The sequence below is a fragment of the Cariama cristata genome, unplaced genomic scaffold (genome assembly GCF_000690535.1).
Source record: "Cariama cristata isolate BGI_N322 unplaced genomic scaffold, ASM69053v1 scaffold14860, whole genome shotgun sequence".
Classification (NCBI taxonomy): Eukaryota; Metazoa; Chordata; class Aves; order Cariamiformes; family Cariamidae; genus Cariama; species Cariama cristata.
This window is the reverse complement of record NW_009594189.1, coordinates 1-15,656: the sequence shown is the minus strand read 5'-3', so window position 1 is coordinate 15,656 and position 15,656 is coordinate 1. Positions and strand designations below refer to the sequence as shown.

At 44.5% G+C, this 15,656-nt stretch overlaps 2 protein-coding genes across 2 annotated transcripts in view; one reads left to right on the top strand and one right to left on the bottom strand.

The window, feature by feature from the left end:
- Window positions 1–5,796, top strand: part of KDM2B (lysine (K)-specific demethylase 2B) — a 17,920-nt gene extending 12,124 nt beyond the window's left edge. Inside the window, exons 6-10 of the mRNA XM_009697190.1 lie at window positions 430–1,103; window positions 2,579–2,742; window positions 3,203–3,364; window positions 4,048–4,266; window positions 4,779–5,796. Coding sequence (XP_009695492.1) covers window positions 430–1,103; window positions 2,579–2,742; window positions 3,203–3,364; window positions 4,048–4,266; window positions 4,779–4,960 — 1,401 coding nt within the window. The 3' untranslated portion in view covers window positions 4,961–5,796. The remainder of the gene's footprint in view (window positions 1–429; window positions 1,104–2,578; window positions 2,743–3,202; window positions 3,365–4,047; window positions 4,267–4,778) is intronic.
- A 2,137-nt stretch (window positions 5,797–7,933) lies between these two features.
- Window positions 7,934–12,544, bottom strand: RNF34 (ring finger protein 34, E3 ubiquitin protein ligase). The gene is made up of 5 exons (XM_009697179.1): window positions 12,332–12,544; window positions 10,591–10,980; window positions 10,216–10,272; window positions 9,767–9,968; window positions 7,934–8,280 (listed from the first exon to the last, which is right to left on the bottom strand). Exons 1-5 carry the CDS (start codon window positions 12,533–12,535, stop codon window positions 8,093–8,095), a joined length of 1,041 nt encoding a protein of 346 aa, XP_009695481.1. The 5' UTR covers window positions 12,536–12,544; the 3' UTR covers window positions 7,934–8,092.
- Window positions 12,545–15,656: the final 3,112 nt, after the last annotated feature.

The window sequence follows — 15,656 nt, the reverse complement described above, 5'->3', positions numbered from 1 at the left end:
GATTGCCTGTCAGCCAGTGTTTAAAGTGGGTGCCCAGTGAATGTGTCCCAAGCCTGGTTTCTTCTGGTCTGCTGGGGAAAAAGCTGTCTATAGTATGCTGCTTATCTTCTGTATATAAATTGTTCACTGTGTAATGAGTAAGGCCCTTAAATCTGCAGGATTATGCATGGTGAATAAATACATTTATCACTCTCTTGGAGCCCAGAGAGCCGATAGCTGGACTCCTCATCCATGATGGCACTTGAACTTGATACCTTTGGCTGGTGAATGTACCCTTGTGCTCGGATGGGTGGGGCCCAGTGCTGGCAGGCAGCCCGATCCCCCCCCTTCCCCCCCCCGGGCAGGCCTGCCTGTGTGGAGCATCAGCACGTGAAGTATTGCTGAGTACGTTCTTGCTCAAATAGTCAGCCCTTGTCTCTTCCTTTTCAGCGGCGATCGTGGAAGGCTCCAGATGACCGAACTGCCATGATCAAGCCCCTGCGGCGCCTCAAGCAGGAGCCAGAGGATGACCTGCCAGAAGCACCTCCCAGGTCCAAGGACAGCGACCAGTCACGGTCCAGCTCGCCCACTGCGGGTCCCAGCACGGAGGGCGCCGAGCCCAGAGACAAAAAGAAGTTCAAGATGAGGAGGAAAAGGCGGCTTCCCAATAAGGAACTGAGCAAGGAGCTCAGCAAGGAGCTTAATCAGGAGATCCAAAAAACCGAGAACAGCCTTGCCAATGAGAATCATCAACCCATCAAATCTGAACCTGAGAGCGAGAATGAGGAACCTAAGCGTGCTTTGAACAACAGCGAGAGACTCCATAGGTTCAGCAAAGGGTTGAATGGGACTCCCCGGGAGCTGAGGCACCAGCTCATCCCCAGCCTGCGAAGCACACCTCGGGGAATAACCCGGCCACCGCCTTCGCTCTCTCCTCCCAAATGCATTCAGATGGAACGGCACGTTATCCGGCCGCCTCCCATCAGCCCTCCTCCGGACTCGCTCCCCCTGGATGACGGGGCAGCCCACGTGATGCAGAGGGAAGTCTGGATGGCTGTCTTTAGCTACCTCAGTCATAGAGACTTGTGCATCTGTATGAGAGTTTGCAAGACCTGGAACAGATGGTAAGGAGGGCGGGAAACCGAGCGAGGTCTAACGTGTAGCGGGACAGACTTGAAAGGGAGGTGGGTGAGGGAGGCACTCATGCCTCCTAGAAGAGGTGTGCAGGTTGTCACTGACGCTCTGATGAGCCCAAGGAGAAGGGGTGACCAGCAGTGTCTGGAGAAGTAGCATGTCTTCTGCGGCTTTCTCAAAAACAGCAGCTCCCAGCATTTCTGATGGGAATTGTGTGCGGGTCGGCATCAGTGTCAGCCTGCTGGGGCTGTAGTGCCCCAGAGCAGCCTGTTCTGGGGTTAGACACCACGATGTTCTTGCCTGCTGGAACGGCCAGTCTAGGTCACGCTAAGTCTTGGTGTCATTCTGCCACCAGGACTTGCTGACTGCTAATGCAGTTGTTTGTTCAGTTCAGCTATCCAATATCTATTGAGATAGAGTGAAGATCTCCCAGTGCCCTCGGTGTTCTCTTCAGAAGGTCCGTGCTGATTGTTTCCCTGTCGAGGGTACGTGGAGAGCCACCCCGTTCGCTGTGTTCTGTACCAGCAGAGCTGATGGAGGAATCCTTCCTTAATTGTTATTTACCTACAGCGTGTCTGTTCGGTGCTCGGGGTACCAGAGTGTGAACATTGACACAGTCGGTGACTGTACAGCAGCAGGAGGCATTAGTGGACAGATTTATCTGTTTCACTGAACTTGTAGTAAAGTCTCTTGTTGGCTGTCATCTTGGATTCAACTGTAGTGTGCACACAGATGGGCAAATTGTAACAGAGACTCCTTTCTAGCACCGCCTAGTAACAAACTGGGTAAATGACTGAAAGGTTGAGAGGTTGATAATTCGGTGCAAGAAGATGTGTGTGGAGTGTCTCCTGCGTGGGCTTCGTGGTGTCACAGAAAGCTGGTAAATGCCTTTTCCACTTAAGTGCAGTATTTTCTAATGGAGAAAAATGAGAAAATGCAGAATCTTGCACACCTGTTAGTACTTCTTGCTTGTTCCCCTTAGAGAACCATAAAGAGGGCCTAAAAACGCGTAAGCCACATAGATGGGAATAACACACACACACGGAACAGGAGGGAGGGGGCTCTGTTTTGCAAAATTCACTGGTTTTAAGTAAGGCAAGCACAGGGGAAATTAGGACAGTAATACTTAAAACCAGTCTTTATATTTAAAAGGTAAGCAAGAAGGTGTGGCTTGGGATTTTAGTAAGTGCCGTGATGACTTAAAATGGGATCCAAAGTTGTTGGCACTTGTAATTCTGTGGCAATAATTCCATGCTTTATTGCATGATGTATTTGATGGAGAAACTTCAAACCTGTGTAACGTGGTGTGGTGGTGTGCTTATCTTGGCATCGCTCAGCCTTATTTTTGCTATTTTTGGTTAAATGCTGTAGTTTCTCCTGCTGTTTAATGACACTTTTTAAAGTCTTGCAGAAATCAAAGCAAGTGCCAAATTAAATGCTGTTGGCTTTTTTTCTTTTTGGGTAGGTGCTGTGACAAAAGATTATGGACCAAAATAGATTTAAACCATTGTAAATCCATCACTCCACTTATGCTTAGTGGCATTATTAGGAGACAGCCTGTAACCCTTGATCTTAGCTGGACAAATATATCTAAAAAGCAGCTGAGTTGGCTTATCAACAGACTGCCAGGTAAGTGATGTTTTTTGACCACTCCACTGAATTTAGCAAACCAGTTTGTATCTAAACTGCAGGATCTGGGTATCCTAGGAGCAGAGCTAGATACGTAGGAATGCAGCATCAGCGAGTTAAAATGGGCCCAAAATTAGTCAGGTTGTGACTACTTGACATGCTGGGTAAACTAATTTGAGGCAGGTCTTTGTCAACAGGTAACGTTGTGCAAAGTGCTTGGGCTGACGTGATTAGCAGAGGGGGTGGCGGGGCTCTGCTGTCACCCACGGTAATGAAGTTCCAGATGGTGGGGAGAGGTGGAGAGCAGGGCAGGAGAAGGCTCAGGGGGTCCCTGCTTTCCCTGGAGTGCTGGGATTGTTCGTCAGTGGCACGGGGCTTTGCCCAGCCTGCGCGTGGTAGCAGAGATCACCACGGACGTCTCTGGGTAGGGCACGTGCTCCAACCTCTTCTGTATCTGCAGGTCTTCGAGACCTGCTGTTATCAGGGTGCTCATGGATAGCAGTGTCGGCACTTTGTAGTTCCAGTTGCCCTTTACTCCGAACTCTGGACGTGCAGTGGGCAGAAGGACTGAAAGACGCACAAATGCGAGACCTCTTGTCGCCACCCACAGATAACCGGCCAGGTAACAGGCGGGAGGAGCACACGGGAGAGCTATCCCAGCCGTTCTGTGGCATGTTCTGCTGCTAGTCCCCTTGGAGGAAACGGGCAGAAACCCCCGCAGCTAGCACCGGTGGGGTTCTGGGCTTTGCTGAGGCGCGAGGTGTTCGAAGTAGTGACTTGCAACACCTCCTCGCCGGAAGCCACTGGGTAACGAGTGATGTTCTCTGGCTGCTGAACAGTCATCTGAGCCGCTGTGCTGGTTTTCTGTCTGACTTTCTTCTCTTCAGGCTGCAACGGGTGTACTTTAGAGAGTATGGAAACACTTTCTTCCAGTTCAGGGAAGGAGCAGTTCTGTGGGTCATGCCACATTCGCCCGGATATCAGCTCAGGTGAAATTTTGAGCAAATCAGATCTGCTTTCTGGCATGCACTGCACAGCCTACTGCTTATTCCCGACTTGTAATTCCGCTAAGCCCCTGCAGTTACTTTCATCCCTTTTGTTTTGAAATCAGGAGGTGGCTTTGTCCACGTGCCTGTGCCAAAAATAGACTTTTTACGTCCCCTCCAAAGCTCCAGACAGGCAAAAGCGTCTGAAGTTGATGTAGGGCAGCAGTGTTGTGTGTCACAGTGCATTTCATATAGATCTGCAGATGTTTGCGACACGGGGTGAGACTTGTGGGAGTGACCTGCTGCCTCCGCTTTCCAGGTCAGATCGACAACCGGAGTAAACTGCGGAACATAGTTGAGCTGCGTTTGGCTGGCCTGGATATTACGGATGCTTCTTTGCGGCTGATCATAAGGCACATGCCTCTGCTCTCCAAACTCAATCTTAGTTACTGTAACCACGTGACAGATCAGTCTATTAACCTGCTGACCGCAGTTGGAACCACCACGCGGGATTCATTAACAGAAATTAATTTATCAGGTAAGCAAAACAAGCGCAGGGGAGGGAATTGCCCCATGGCATTAGACTTGTGTGAAACTCTCATCAGTGGGAGCTGTTCTACCCAGCTCTTCCCCCGTTCCCGGTGTCAGCTCCCACCCGAGGCCTCCCTTGAAGCAGCCGGCTGCGCTGCCGGTGTCAATAACCCCGCTGCTGCCCAGCCCTTCCCCAGGCCCTCCCCCGGCAGAGCGGACTGACGCCTCCCGCCTGCCAGCCGCGCGTTGTCCCTTGCTCATCCTCCGCAGGGGATTTTTCCAGCGCTGCTGCTCTGCACATCTGGCGCGCTTTGCTTTATCTCATCGGTTACACAACAGAGTCACGGGGATCGGAGAACGGCGATGGGGCCGGCCGGGTCGTTTCACTGTCGGCACAGCGCGGGAGGACCAGAAAGGACGTACCACGGTGGAATAAACTGTCCTTGTGCTGGGAACAGGGCAAGACACACTGTTAAATCTCTCCTCCTTTCTTTTTTCTTTTTTTTTTTCTCCTGGCAGACTGCAATAAGGTCACTGACCAGTGCCTGTCTTACTTCAAACGTTGCGGAAACATCTGCCAGATCGACCTGAGGTACTGCAAGCAAGTGACAAAAGAAGGCTGTGAGCAGTTCATTGCAGAAATGTCAGTAAGTGTTCAGTTTGGGCAAGTGGAAGAAAAACTTCTGCAAAAACTGAGTTAGTTAAAGGACACGTGTAAATACTGGGGGGCGGGGGGAAGGGACTAAGAACACGTAGGGATTTTATTTTCAATTGGGAACTTGGAATATTGGAAAATACCGCGATTGGATTTTACAACTCTTGTCGAGGAGAGAACAACATGAAACTACCCATGTTACGAATTTCAACTTGTGCCACTAGTTCAGTCTACCTGGGATGTCCTGCACTGGCTCTTATGCAAATTCATAAGGCGACTGTTACTGATGATAATTGTTCACACCCGGAAGACGACTGATCCCCAAGAAATACTGTTATTTAAAGTACCACAGCATGTGCTTGGTAGCGTAAATTTGATTTCTGCTTTTCGTTTCTTAAAACAACAAAAAAAAACAGTTGGTGTCATTCAAGTGGACCACGCACTGCATTTCTGCCTTCTTAACACGTTTTGTTTTGTTACATCTTACATTATGCAGAACTATTTTTGTACAAAAATTGTTTAAAAATTATTTATGCAATGTTTGAATGCATTACCAGTGTTTCGGTTTTGATTGCCAATTTTTATCTTTACTTATGGTAGGCGAGAACTTAACCTATACTTCGTAGACAGTATCTATCTACAAATGTGCCCAGGTCAGGAAAAGTAGGTTAATACTTTCAACTTAAAGCATGTTTTAATGGAAGTTTATATCCTGCTTTGTATACTTCAGAAGTGACATAAGCATGTTGTGGAAATAAGGTGTAAATTATAGTTGAAGTAAAACACTTTGCCAAGTTTTATCTGTATAGAAATCACCTTTTTCTCAAAATTTTAAAAAAAAAATTCCAATTTCAGCTTTTGCACATAGGAGGGTTTCACTCTGTAGCATGAGCTCTTGTACTCAATATAAAATTAATTTATACAGTGAGTCCAGCCGTAGAATAAATGGTCAAACGTAGTCTCTCTTTCTTTGAAGTGTGAGTTGAGTTCTCATTTAAGGTTTATAACATGGTTATTTCCTGATTGTAAAATTCTGCATTCATAAGTGCCATTGTTGTACGGTGTTGTTTTCGTAGACCTTCCTGATGCAGTTTTACCTTTGTTGAATTTGTATAAACAATTGTACAAAAAGAGGCGCTGGCTCGGTGGGTTTCTGTTCCAGTGCGCAGTTGTTTTGTTGGGGGAAGCCGTGTTCGGGCTTTGGGGGTGCAGAGTGGCTGTGGGAGCTCGGTGGGTCACACTGGGGTTCTGCGTGCTTTGAGCCTGGATGAAAGCCAGGATTAACAGCAGAAGCCCCCCTTTCTGTCACGTGACAAGCAGTACTTGCACAGCACTGGGGCTTTGTCCTGCGCCTCTACGTTAGCATGTTCCAGTACGTTTTTACAAAATACCCACATATGCCGCCTTCCAGCTGGAGTGGGCCCAGATTAGCCTAGAGGAACGCTTACACATCACAAGGAAAATTGTTAAAGCTTGAGCTGAGTAACCAAGAGCGTGCCCACAGCTGGTTAAGGAAAGAGACAGAGGCTGAGAGAGCCCATCACAAATCTTTATTGAGCTTGTGTGGCTAATGGTCAGCATGGAAGTAACAGAGAGAGAATGTTTTTCTTCATTAGCTTACCCACAGAACAGAGACTCTAGGAATTAAGTACCATTAAAAAGGTAATTCTAAAAAATAAAGCCATGGAGAGGTTTGCTCCCTTCTGAAAAATAACCAGCAGCAACTTGAAGCTGTGTATTTTATTTTGAGGGGGAGCTACTTTCTCTTTTTCAAGCCAGCTTAATTTTTCACATAAAAGACAAGAGCAAGTGTGACAGCACAGCGGAGGGAGGAGTTCTGGGGCAGTACAGCTGAGGCAAAAGGTGGCCCTGTCTCCGTTGCTTTGCTAGCGTGTGGGAAATTAAAAGGAGAAACTTAAAGGATGACTGTCAGTCCAGGACTGACTAGGTCCTGCCTCACCTCTCTTTTTTTGTACAGTGAACTTAAACACAGTCGTGGCTGCGCTTGACCACAGATGGCCTGTCCCCAGAACAGGAGCAACTCTTGCCCCTCTCTCCCCTGAGCCATCCGTCACCCATCGCCTACAAGGACCCTTAAAATGCTTGCCCCAAGGGGACCCTTACCCCTGCTGATGGCACAGAGCCCAGCTGGAAACCAGGCCAAGGGCTGAGAGCAACGCAGGTCATTCAGCAGCTGCTGGGAAGCGCAGTTAATAGTGACGCAGCCTTGGTTAAAAGTCTGTGAACAAATGCCATGTTTCCTTTCCCTTCTTAATAAACCCCTCCCCATTTAAGGTTAGTAACGCCATACATTCCACATGTTAGCAGCAAGTAGTTTCATGACCCTGATTAGTATTCACAGTAGCATCAGGTGGTCGGCACATGGAGTACAATCATCACACATAAGGGTAACAGTTACAATAGGGACCACAGTAATACGGGTTACTATACCCCTTTTTAAAAAAATATTTTATTCCTAAACTCAAAAACCACTTAGTGATGGGTATTTGGACACCACATGGCAGAGCCCTGCAGAACGACTGAGCCCTCCGAGGTGACGGAGCTTTCTGTACATTTACAGACTGGCTAAGACAGTACGTGTGTAATGACAGACATTCAGAAGGAAGCATCGGCATAAACTGGATTGCTTAAGGGCTTCTGTGCAGGTACAGTTAATGGCAGTGCTTCCTACAGTCGTATTTTATACTGTTAACACTGTGCCAGGGACAGTGTTGGAACAGTTACATTCTATAATTACGTAAAAGCTGAATATTCAACTGATATATTCATTGCTTCTAATGCACTAGACAACATAACAAGCTAATATGATCAAGCAGCAGTGTTTTCTGACCGCTTGCTGAGTACCGAGCGTGGTAATTACAGGTGATATTCTTCAGAAGAGAGCAAGAACTGCTGTAAACAGTTTGACTCGAACAGTTTGTGGGTTTATAAGGTAAGCAGGGCAGCGCTGTTGGTGCGCGCACAGGCATCGTATTGCACCGCCCCACCGTGGGACTCGGTATGCTGTAGAAAAACGTTTCACAAACTTCTAGATCCTGATGTTCAAAATGCTGTGTTTATTGCGAACTCAAAAGCTGACACAGGCCCCAAGGTTCGGCTCTCCTGCCCACAGCAGTCCTGGAAGGGGGAACTATAAAAATCCGGTTTTGGTCTTACTTTAGGATTTGAACACATGCACGGCCCGCACCACGTACTGTCGGCAGATGGGGCACTCGCTCATCCTCTTGCCGCACTTGGTGCAGGTGACCATGTGGCCGCACTCCAGCAGGACACAGTCGATCACGGCGTCCATGCAGATCCGACACAGGTTATCGTCGTTGTCGTTCAGCTGCATCTTCTCACCCTCTGAAAACCAACAGAGAGGGAGGTCAGGCCTTCAGGCCCTGGAAAACCAGTTACCTTCTAGCCCAGGCGACCATTAAACTGCCTGTACAGGCAGCTGCTTTAGCATGAAGTAGCGCTGCTCCCTCCTCACAATAGTTTTTCTACCCCACAGCTAAGAATTAGTCTATATTCCTTCAAAAAAAGCAAAGAAACAAGAAGCAGAGAACCCCTAAGTGGGCACCCAATACTTGGCCTCATTCTTTAAACTCAGAGACCATTTTCAATTCAGAATTGTGATGACTGAAATAACATGCTGGATTAAAATTCAGAGCATGTTGGTTTTCCATTTCTGAGCTTACTTTGTTTGGTAGAACACCTTCCTCAGAAGATTAAACAAACACACTAATAATAATACAGCAGACTAAGAAGTGGAAGCCGTAAGTAGGCCGTAGAAGTGGCACAACTGACCAAAACCTGCCACCTTTCATTGCAAATGGACAACATCACCTGTCGATAACCAAATGTTCCATCAGACCATGTTGAAAAAAAAAAAAAAACCAAAAAACAATCCTAAGTGTAAAGCTTGATTGCAGACAGGTTTTCAGTTCTAGCCTACGACCAAACTGAGGGTCTCACTCAAGCTGTGCTTTGATGTTCACCAACAGTCCTCCACCCTCACAATCCTTTTCCACCCCGATCAGCTGATTATTTCACACCTGGTTATCACAGTCCCTGTGGTGTGATGTGCTGGCACAACCTGGCTGTGCAGTGGCCCAGGGCTACTAAGTTTTCCAGTCACCACAGTGCCCTGTTCTTTACAGCCTGGCCACTGGATGCAGGAATGACGAGCCAGGCAGGCATTTTTCAAGCTGGTGATGACATCCAAAAGCTGCTCCTCAGATCACGCTTTGTGAACAGGAATCGGTCTGTGACTACACTACAGTCATCACGCAAGTGAAAGACTCCAATTGTTGAGTGTAGCAGAGGGCAGAAGAAGAGCAGTCACTGAGCTGCAGCCACAGAACCACCTTATCGTGAAAACACAGACCAAGACCAAACCACTTGAACTTGGACTTTCGCCACGGTAGCTTTTAATTCTGTACTGCAGTAAAAGACCTGAACTGCTTTGATCTGTTGACAGCTACTGAGAAGCTCTCTTGCTAATGCCTTGTGAAACCTAATCGAGGACATGGAGGTGCCAAGTTTCATGTTCTCTGAGGAACCAGTTCTCAGTTGTGCAATTTTACCTTCATCGTGAAAGCTGAGCTGTCTGAGCTTTGGGAAAAAAGTCTCAAAAAAAACCCCAGCACAATCCTGGAAAGCCTCATTTAGTCACTAGAACCATGTTCAACTACGCTAGATGCACCCTGAATTGTTAAAACCCACTTGCCAGTTCTTCCAGCTAAGCAAACCAAGTCAGATACCAAGTCCTCCTGTTGGCAGAACCAGCTATGGGAAAGCAGAAAATAAGTAGTCTTAAGAAAGCAAGAATTAAATATAAACCTACGTGTCTTGTGGTTTTCCTCACTCTCTCTGTATAGTCTGCTCACTTTTTCCACAAGTTCCCATTTTTCACAGCATCCCGAGTAGTTGACAAAATTACACGCAAGTATTTCCTTCAGCTGCCGAACACTCAACCCTTCAATGTCTTCCAGACTTGAAATATCGGACAAAGATGCCCTCGCTCGCTTTCTGGACAATCCAGGGGTCTGAAACACATCAGTTGTATGGTTTTAACGGTCCCACTAAGTTCAGAGCACCAGATTTGGTGCTACATTAAGCTGCAGCAGCTTAGCTAAACTTTTATTCTTTTTAAAGCAGGTACATGCAGATATGCATTGCCAGACACAGCTAATTCTGAAAGAACTAAAGCATGACACTAAATGTTGACAGAGATCTAAACACTTTATGGTGTCATATGCCAAAAATTTATTCTTTGGATGATTCATCTCTCACCTGCTCTTCTGCACTTTCTTCTTCTTCATTATTTATAGAGGATGTTTCCGTTTGTCCCTGTGTACAAAATGAAACGAATCAGGATAAAAACCACATTATCCCTTATAAAACATTTTCCTTTGTACCAAACTGATCACAGATGACAATGACATTTTGAAGTTTTGATTGCTACTAATCATTACTAAGCCACCTTTATCATCCAAACTAGTGATCTTAAACAGTAATCTGTTTTCAGGTGCAAGATACAAAAGGCATTTTTCCTGCCACCCCAAACAGTACCAACTGGCATTTTATTTTAAAGCGATGCATATCTATTTTTTTTTAAAAAAAAAAGCAAGCTATGCTGTACCATAAACCACATGTTAATTATTGTACCCGTAAAGGTGTTCCATTTCCTGTGCTTCCCCTTCTGTTTGCAAGTTCTCCTTGAGACGACACCGATACGGACATAGAAAATGGATGAGTAAAAAACCCCGAAGTCTGTGACCGTGACGAATGCAAGCTACTAGCGTCCATATCCTCCTCCGAACCTAATCCATGATGGCACAGCACAAGATCCACCAAGTCTTCTTTCTCTCTGCATGTATCTGTTGGTATGTTTCTGAGAATCAGATACTGACGCAGATCCTTTACTTTCAATCTCATTAACTGAGGTCGCTGGAAGGCTGTTTCTTGGAGCAAGTGACAAGTGGAACATCTTCTGAGATTCTCTTGTAAGACCGAACAAACCGAGCAAAAATCCTTCTTGCAGTCACAACACATGTGCTAAGTAGAAAGGGAAAACAACCATTCAGCTGTATGTCACAGAAAACAGATCGAGACCCTGCTCTTCCCTTCGCCAGGCTATGTAACTTACTATTAGTGTCTTAATCGTCAATTTTGACATACATCATTTTTAGGATTTAAGTCTAGAAAACTGCCCTGTCAAATCGTTTTGCAGGTGTTCCAAGGCAGCGCATTGCTTTTGTAGCACTACTGTCACCGATTTGAGGTTTCAGTGAAAAAACACTATATATAAGCAAATGAACTCAAGTTGTAGTTTAGACAATAAACGACCTTGAAAGCCAGTCAATTTTATGGTATGTTAAAATACTTTTCAATATACTAAGTGTCACTGCTCTTTTAACGTGTAAAAAAACCCACTATAATCTCCAAACTTTAAATAACATACTTCTTCCTCCATTGATTTAAAGAATTCAAAGTAGGCCTTAAATGTGATGAATCATATGGTAGGTAAATGCTCCCCAAATGCCCAGGTGTCATTTCTGAAGAGAGCTCTCTTCAAAAGACTCACTACAATATACAAAAGCTAGAATAGGCAAGGCTTCCAGCAGCAATTTTAAACAGCCAGCTCATCTGCTGTGAACAAATCTAAACAAGTTTTTCAGGATTTTAGTAAATTAATATTAGCTTCAGAAAATGTCCCTACGAAACAATTCAACCAAGTGTTTGCCAGGCAAACAAGAGGACACATAGGAAGGGGGAGACGGAACACACTGAAGAAAGAGACTTCATGTTTATCTGAAAGAGCTGCAGACAGCGAGGTCACTGAGTGGACAAAACAACGATGCTGGACAGTCATGATACACAGCAATAATATTAACAATGCCAGTTTTATTTATCTGCGCATTAACCCACCAACCTGCCTCCAAATGGAGTGCAATAGCATTTAACAGAAGTAAATCTGGTTAGGAAACAGACAGAATTACACGAGTATTTCACAGAAAGAAGCTGTGATACCACATTGCGAGTTTTTAGTTTTCCCATCGTCCAGTTTGTTCATCCCAGTACCCAACTGCTACGTTTGGTGTCATCTTCAAAACCAGATTTGTTTTACTGTTCAAGATTCTGAAGCTAAAACATGTACCTTACAAGTTAGAACCCACTAATTTTTAGGTCAGACCAGATCCAATGTGTCACAGATTAACGAACATTAGACCTCTTAACTTCTAATCCTGACATTTATTTCCTGTGACCTCAGAATAAGGCATGCACTCCCTCCCTGTCTATCTGCCTCAGGTTTCCTTATCTAAGGAAAAACACACATTAATTTCCCAGTATGCCTACAGATTAGCTGATATTAGTAAAAATATTGCGTAATAGGAAATATACTCACTTTTTTCCTAAAAACTGAAAAGGAAAGTCCACAGGCTTTGCAAACTATGTTAGTGCCTGCCGCAGCTGGAGATGGGTATGCTGAGAAGTCTGTATTTGGTGCGAATCGGAACGGGCCAGCGCCTCCCCCAAAGCCAGCCTGCTGGCCACGGACAGCTCCAGTACCCATGACTTCATTCAGCAATCCACAGCAGGAAGCCCACATGGAAGTAGCTCCCGCCTGAAAACATTCACAAAACAAGAAAGAAAATTAATATCTGAAAGCCCACATCAGATGTGACTTGCTGCTGAAGAGCTACTTCACTCCGGCTGTCATCGGCCCGAAAGCACGTGGTGTGAATTCCCAGAGCACCAGGAATTCTGAACACTAACATCTAGAACAGCCCAATAATCTCTACTTCCCAGCTGCAAACCAAAGTAGGTAAGATTTGCTTCCGAGAGGCTAACGCCGGCACAATGAGCTCGCTTTCACAACTCCTTTTCTAGCAGAGTTCTGCACAAAAAGGGTAAGGAATTTGAGGAGGTAATGCAATAGCGGAACAAAGAAGGAAGAGACTAACAGCCAGTCGTAGGTGAGGGGCAAAACCCAAAATGATGACAGGCGGCAACACAGCAATTTATCATAATTAATGCAGAGCCATCCCTTGCAGGATCTTCTCCAGAACTAATCCAGCTCTTCTATGACTCACAACAAAACTCTCTCTAAAAAACATTTCTGGGTCTTCAAACTTACAAACCAATCTTCATTAGAAACTAGTTATGGTCTAGTTTCTCTGAGACAGAAATGTTTTTCAAAACCTCTCTGAACCTGCTGTTTTGTTGTTTTATAAAATTTCTAACAAAAATTAAAATAACTCTAAATGAACTTATTCTGTATTGATTGAATTTCAGTTTCGAGTCATACAATTTAGTCTTAAATCACTACCAAAAATTATAAATACATAAATAAATTGCTAGTTTTTATCCTTGAAAGCCTGCAGCACTAGAAGTGCATATTCTACTTAAAGTTGGAATTTGGACTCCAAGTTGTTCAGGTCACATGTTTAATCACTGTCATGTGGCTCACTGAAACTTACTAAAAAAAAAAATATAAAAAAATAAAAGGCAAACAATCACATCAAGTTCTTTCCGAAAGGAAACTGAGTGGTACAACTTTAAACATAATTTTTTTCATACATTTTTTTCTTAACTATGCTAGTTAAAGCTGTTCTGTTTTTCATGCCAGGGTAGGATCTTTTTTTTTTTTTTCCCAAAGTAGTAAGACATAAAATAATTGCCACTGAGACTTGTAGTTCTGGCTGTAAAATCTAAACTAACCAGAACATGCACTTCAGCTCAGTAACGATGGTGCTTTAATTCCTGCAGTAACTAGTCTAATTTCTGTATTAAATTGCACGTTTCGCCTGAACCGAACACAGTACTGTTACATTTGTGAGAACTTAACACAGTAATTGGGGATACGCCACGACGTCTCCTTTCAAACCGCTGAGCACAAAAGGCAAGAGAAGAGTCCTCATTCTGGTTTAGAGAGAAGCTGTGAGAAACAATGCCATAGGACCAAACATGTTCTACAATGACACCTTCGTGTAAGTGCCTTAAGTATGGAACATCAAAAGCATCTCTCCAACCCACACAAACCTGGTATTTCACTTTTACTACAGTAAGCTGACATTAAGTGTTGCAAAACAGTGAAATATTGAACCCTGTCAGTCATTTTGCTTCTAAGCTGTACAACACATAACATCGTGTGCAGTAATAACATCAAATATACACGCAACAAATTAAATTCACTAGTCTTATTTTACAGGTGTTTCAAGAGCAAAGTTCATCCCAGGCATAACAAGAAGCCTCCATGCAGTGGGCACCCCATGCATAGGAGAAAATCTTCCTAAGCTTCCTGCGAACGGAGTTCAAGGGGGATGAACTCCAGCGGCCCTTCCCTGACCTGCAGCCCCAGCACATGGCTGCGCTGACAGGCACACCGTGTGCTTGGAGCCTGCCTGACGTGTAATCAAGCTTCCGTGACAATCATTAAACTATCATCAAACTAAGACTTGTTTTCTGCTTTTCAATAATAAAGAGTGGAAACAGATCAATATTAATTTTTCCTGTACAAAACATGCGTAATTATCCTAGTTTATTGGTCAAGAGTAATTAAGTTTTCAGAAATACATTCTGAAAACCAATGACTTAATCCAAGAGAGCTCCAAGTTTTAAAACTTGGGACTTTTGAAAAATCGTTTTTCTCGTCTTCAGGGAACACTGTCAGTTGCAGAAACATTACTCTAATTCTTCACATATTCTTAAAAACTGATGAGCTAGCTTTATATTTTAAAAAAAGTTTAAAAATAGCCACATACAAATAACAGAAAAATAACGCATGAAAAGGGTCTACCAGAATTCAACTTGCTTCATTATATGACTATGATCTTTTTCAGGGAGTCACAGCAGCAGCAGGAGACACGACAACTAAAAGGACATAACGTAGTTGCTCCCACAACCCTTGCCTGACAGTTTAATACCTGCTTCTTACACTTATGTTATTCAAAAGCCTGTAACAACTGCTCAGACATTGCTGTCAACACTAAGTAAATACATACTTTGGAAATTTTTGTCACCCATTTTGGACACATGAATGTTGTTAGTATCAAACAGAAACTCTCCTTACACTTGCTGCCAAGCATTCGGCCATTTTAAGGTGAAAGGTGAGGCAACTTGGGCATCACTAATTTTCTCCTTAACCTAAGTCAGCTGTGGATTCTTTCCATGCACTAGTGTCATTAACCGATAATTGAATTACAGTATCTAGACTATTCATATTACTCTGTAAAAGAAATGGGATGATCCTGAAAAGCACCAACACAAGACAAAAGTGAGACACACTAAAACAAAAACTCCCTTTGAGAACTAATTAAAATTTTGCCAATTTCTGCACCAAAAGCCTTTCCAACTACATCAGTCACCACTTCCATTTTCTCTTCTCACAAGCTGCCATCAGTTATCTTCTCTCTCCATACCTTTTATGCATCCTATACAGGCAAAATACTGTTTGAACTTCTTTATTCTTCTTTTTGCCTTTAAGGGCGCTTCGTAACCTAACAAGAATTTCACCTCAGAAAGACACCCCCCCCAGAAGCTGAGAGGCTGCATGCTGCTCCTTACACATCCATGCAAGCAGGATGCGCTACCAAAGCCAGCACACCAAGAGGAGAGCAGCAGAAGGTATTTTCTTCTTTTCTTTTTCCTTTTGTAGCTGAAATTTCCTCTTTACACCCACCCTGAGATCAACCAAAGCTTTTTCAGGGACCGAGCACCCCTCGCCACCC

Excerpts from the sequence above, each read along its gene's own strand:
- RNF34 (XM_009697179.1), bottom strand. The coding sequence starts at position 12,535 with ATGTGGGCTTCCTGCTGTGGATTGCTGAATGAAGTCATGGGTACTGGA. Across the intron at positions 9,969-10,215 it reads AAGAAAGTGCAGAAGAGCAG|ACCCCTGGATTGTCCAGAAA; the intron begins GTGAGAGATGAA and ends GATGTGTTTCAG. Across the intron at positions 8,281-9,766 it reads TGAGGAAAACCACAAGACAC|AGGGTGAGAAGATGCAGCTG; the intron begins GTAGGTTTATAT and ends GTTGGTTTTCAG.